The sequence below is a fragment of the Macrobrachium nipponense genome, chromosome 20, assembly GCF_015104395.2.
Source record: "Macrobrachium nipponense isolate FS-2020 chromosome 20, ASM1510439v2, whole genome shotgun sequence".
Classification (NCBI taxonomy): domain Eukaryota; kingdom Metazoa; phylum Arthropoda; class Malacostraca; order Decapoda; family Palaemonidae; genus Macrobrachium; species Macrobrachium nipponense.
Genome location: NC_061089.1, coordinates 43,373,864 through 43,378,863, shown reverse-complemented (window position 1 = coordinate 43,378,863; position 5,000 = coordinate 43,373,864). Strand labels below are relative to the sequence as shown.

Sequence of the window (5,000 nt, the reverse complement as noted above, 5' to 3'; positions counted from 1 at the left end):
GTGGTCGAGAGCCTTTCAAATCATGGACTGCAGAGAATGAGATTCTTGTCTATTTCAAATCAGATGAAAAACTCGAAGACTCAGGATTTGTTTTATCATACACTGCACTCGATACAAATTACGGTAAAAATCCCATTTATTTTGATGGTTGTAGATACATAAAGTTGTGAAATTGAGCAGACTTTACAAATAATACAATAACACTTTAATTATATATATATATATATATATATATATATATATATATATATATATATATATATATATATATATATATATATATACTTGCTCGTCCCTCAGTATACATTGTGGGGATGTGACTTTCTGGCACTCTTAAAATGGCGTTGTGAGGTGGGACGAGGTTTATAACAAACAAAAATCTATAGCTGAAACGGAGGAATTTACGTAAACTCTGGACTTTTGTTTAAATGAACTATATTTACATTTAAATTACATGTAGATCCAGAAATTAATGGAAGGTAGTTGATTGCAGGTCCACCAGAAACACTTGGTTAGGAAATGAACCAGACCCAGAGAATTGATTTGAGCAAAGCAGGTTATTTAAATGCAAGTGTCGTAACCAAGGGTTCCCAATATTTCTCTCTCCAGTCAGACACGATCTTTGTCTGCAAGAGATTGCATTCTAGCATCAGCAATAAGGCGATGGACACATGGGAAAACGTTACACATTACTTGCTCTTAACATTGCATATCAAAGATCACTCAAGGGAGCATAAAATGACTGGGAGCTTATGCAGAAAGGAATACTACATTGCTTGAGTAACTAGGGGGATGTGTAATATCATTACTAGCATCTCAAGGGGAATTAATCACAGTATTGAACCAAAATTGGTGAGTGAGAAGCTGAACCAAGAAGGGGGAAAAGTTGCCTTGGAAGAATGAAATGAAATACAGACAAGAAGCAAAAACGATTCACTGACTGCACTAGAATTACTCTCAAAGTACTTGGGAATCCCTGGTTTTGTTGTTTTCTCATCTGCTGATATTTCTGCACACAATGGACAGTTTAAGAACATGAGTGGGAAGTGGTGTTCTGCAGGTGACAGGCATCTGGCCTTCGAGACACCTCTGGAATTTCTGAGAGCAAGCTGCTCCTTTTAAAATTACAGCATTGATATGCTCCTCCCCCATTCAGGACACCTGGCGAGATTAACTCTAGGCAGCCAGTGGGAGGAGGCTTTCAGTTCAGAGGGGCAACTCGAGAATATGTGAAATTGTTTATAAAGAGGTATTACTTTTCATTGTATGTATATATATATATATATATATATATATATATATATATATATATATATATATATATATATATAATATATATATGTGTGTGTGTGTGTATGTATGTATATATATATATATATATATATATATATATATATATACATATATATATATATATATATATATATATATATATATATATATATACATATACATATCATATACATACTCGTTAGGCTAACCCCTTTTCCTCCATCTCTTTCTCTATCCCATCTTCTAGTTAAGTTTAAAAAAGTAAAAGAGAATGCCAAGGCACAATGCAATGGTGAATGTCCTACAATATTCTTTTAATGTAAAATCCTCTATTGTATCCATTGCATTCACTAGATGTTGCAGAGCGTTATGTGTGTAGTGGGCCTTGAATTCATGTATCATACCTTGGTCCATAGATTGTATGAGGGAAGTGGTTTTGGGAGGGAGGCATTCAATCTGCACACCATCATGCGACAGACCTGTGGAGTGCCCTCCAGCATTGCCAATCATTAGCAACACCTTAAAATCAAGGTCAGAGTTGGAAAGGGAAGTTTTCACTTCAGGGATGAAACAATGATGGAACCAGTCAGATGTTAAGACTTTGGTTATTCAAGCCTTGGGTTTATGCATCCAATAGACAGGCAAGGTATTCTTATTTATTTTTTTATGGCCCTTGGGGTTGCTGACTTATAAATCAAGCCTGGTTTTAGCATGTGGCTAGCAGCACTCCCACATATTAGTGTGACCCTGTCCTTTTGGGCCTTAAATCCAGGAGCTTTGGCCTCTTCCTTCGTCAACTATGTTCTTGATGGCACTCTTTTCCAGAAAAGTCCAGTCTTATCCATGTTGAAGACCTGTTCAGGCCCGTATCCCATCTCCTAGATGATTTTGTTGAAGGTCTCCGGATACCTCTCTGCAGCTTCGACATCAGCAGATGCAGCCTCTTCATGCAGCTTTACACTCTAGTGTTAAAACATTTGGAAAACTTGTCAAACCATCCCTTGTTGGCTTGGAAACTTCCACTGTCTGGTGATGTTGACAATCCTGGCTGTGGTTCTTCTGTAGTGCCCTCTTCCACAATCTTATTATAAAGCTGCAAAACCTTCACCCAGATCAAGTTGCCTTGCAAGGGTATATCTTTTTTACAGCAGTCTTCTATCCATACTGCAAGGGCAGATTCCATCTTCACAATCTTTGGATATCTTATCATTGAGACCTGCTTTGCATTACTTAGGTAGCTCTTGGAGGACATTTTCCGAATTTTTCCCTTTGTTCTTGATAAAACGTACAGAGCTCTCGTTCATCTCCAATAGCCATGCTATACTTGAAGCAATCTCCAGTTTTCAACATATCCAGCACTTTAACTTTTTCCTTCTAGCCAATGGCGTGTGTCTATGGAGCCTCTGTCATCACCCACGCCAGATCGACTATGACAATGCAATTTGGGTTTTCATATTAGTGTAATTTATGCTATATTTTGTATAGTAATACAGATTGCATCAGAATTTTCTTTCAGGTTAACAAAGTGTAATTTTCACAGAACGACACTAATAAAACTCTTAGTTACATCTCCAATATATTTTAGTTTGTTAACAAATTCATATTACCAAACCAGCTCGACTGAACAGCATCATCTCCAGGTCATGTGAGATCAAAACTTGCTGGAAGGGTATCATCTTTAAAAAGTGCAAATGGTGTCATAGGAGGATTTTCCCTCACCATGACATTAAGATATGAGAATAATAATACTATTAGCATACCTTTACATATGCACTGTTGTCAGTCTTCTTGCCTGGAGACGGTTCGGAGAATGGTAATGTGTCATAGCTGACACGGTGGGTATGAAGACTGCATTTACGCTGCCTGGGAATTAGGATAGGCCTGTCCTACCTGCTATTACATTATATTCCTTGTGTGTATGGGTCTTATTACTGATGAGGCCAGGTGATGTCTTCCCACTGGGAGGCAATTGAAGTGGTGATTTCCATGTTAGGGGTAAGGTACAATGGTATTGAAGAAAATTCTGGTACTCCGCTCGTTTCTTTATTATTCATTACATCATGCCATATTTCTCCCAGGCCTAGTCTCCTGGACTTGGTTAATTTACCTAGTCTTCAGAACTCCTGGACTAGATCCCTTTTTACGTTTTACAACCCTGTCAAATGCCAAGTTACAATTCAAACTAACACAGCAAAATCTCATGACAAATAATGAACGTGAAGCATCTTTCACGACAATGAAAATTTTCCACGTTAAGGCGTTGTAATCATGTTCGACTGGGCATGCAGCGTTGCACTTGAATCCTCGTCTGCTACTGTTCTTTCATGATAGTGATCTGTTCCAAATAATGAACTAACGGTAATATTACGACTTTTAAAGCTTACCTTGCAAGGTATAGATAATCATTTGTATTAATAATTTGGTAAAATAACCAAATATAAGGGTGGACCGGTTGACGTCCTCATCACAAGAGCATTCGTGATCCTTACATGTGTTGCTAGTGTTACCAAAACGCAGATGAAAGATTCACGACAGCGCTACCATACTCAAAGTGAAAGAAAAACAAAACAAGGGACTGGCCACACTGCCATGCACTTGTGTCCACAACAAAAACGAAAACATTTTACAGTTCCAATCACTCTTACAATTCCTAAATAAATCACTAATAATTAAAGGAATATTTTTCCAATTACAATGGGATCTTGTGAAAATACATTAACTGTATGTGCTGTAATTACATATAAACAATACATACAGATTGCACTAGCACTTTTCCCCAAGGTTAAGAAAGTCATTTTCATGGAACAACAGCTCTTAGTTATGTCTTTTATATGTTTTACTATTACAATAACGAATTCATTTTATCAACCCAGTCCGACTGAGCAATCTCATCTCGTGCCCATGTGAGGTCTTAGTGACAAACACTGCGAATTATGTACTGGCTTTGTATCATATTTACAAAAATATAAATATTATACACAAAATTTCCATACCAATTTTACACTTACAAGAATGAAAATTTATACTAATTGCAGTATGACTAGTACGTACTTCAGAAATTAAAGTTTCTGAAGGAATATTATGTTTGAAAAGTGCAGTAACTTAGTGAATGGGTATCGCATCTCGTAAAAGTACACTAACTGTAGGAGCTGTAATTACCTTTGCATCATATTTAGGCATGAACAAAATAAAAATAATACATTTTTAATACAGATTCTACACATTAAATCTTTAAAACTTATAAATTTACATTAAAAAATTAAGAATAATCACTTTTCCAGGGTTTTGCTGTGTTTCTGTAGGATTCTCAAATGTTCGCATGTCTGTGAAGAACTCGTGTATGATTAGTTAAGTTCCAATGAAAAGTTCGCAGTACTTTTTGTGAATTCACGCAACTCTAATTGCATAAGATTGAGGTATTACTGTATGTGCACGTGTGGTGTATGTGTATATATATATATATATATATATATATATATATATATATATATATATATATTAATATTATATTTATTATATATATATATATATATATATATATATATATATATAGTTACTCCTTATACATTATGTATTCATGTTTATGTTTATGAGGACATATGCTATAAAATAAGCCTTATACATACTGTGCTCATCTTTATATTTACCTGTTTAATGTTACTTTCTGATAAACAGCATGAGAAAAATTTTCATGATGGCTCTTATGCAACTGTGACAAGTAAACACCC

The 5,000-nt window shown here is 35.5% G+C and overlaps 1 protein-coding gene across 4 annotated transcripts in view; it reads left to right on the top strand.

Annotated features, from left to right (window-relative positions):
- The window catches only part of LOC135225225 (mucin-2-like), a 162,528-nt gene that overhangs the window by 141,953 nt on the left and 15,575 nt on the right, over positions 1–5,000 (top strand). For all 4 annotated transcript variants that reach the window (XM_064264560.1, XM_064264552.1, XM_064264576.1 and 1 more), the window contains one exon: positions 1–123. This exon is cut by the window's left edge and continues 8 nt beyond it. In XM_064264560.1, coding sequence (XP_064120630.1) covers positions 1–123 — 123 coding nt within the window. The remainder of the gene's footprint in view (positions 124–5,000) is intronic.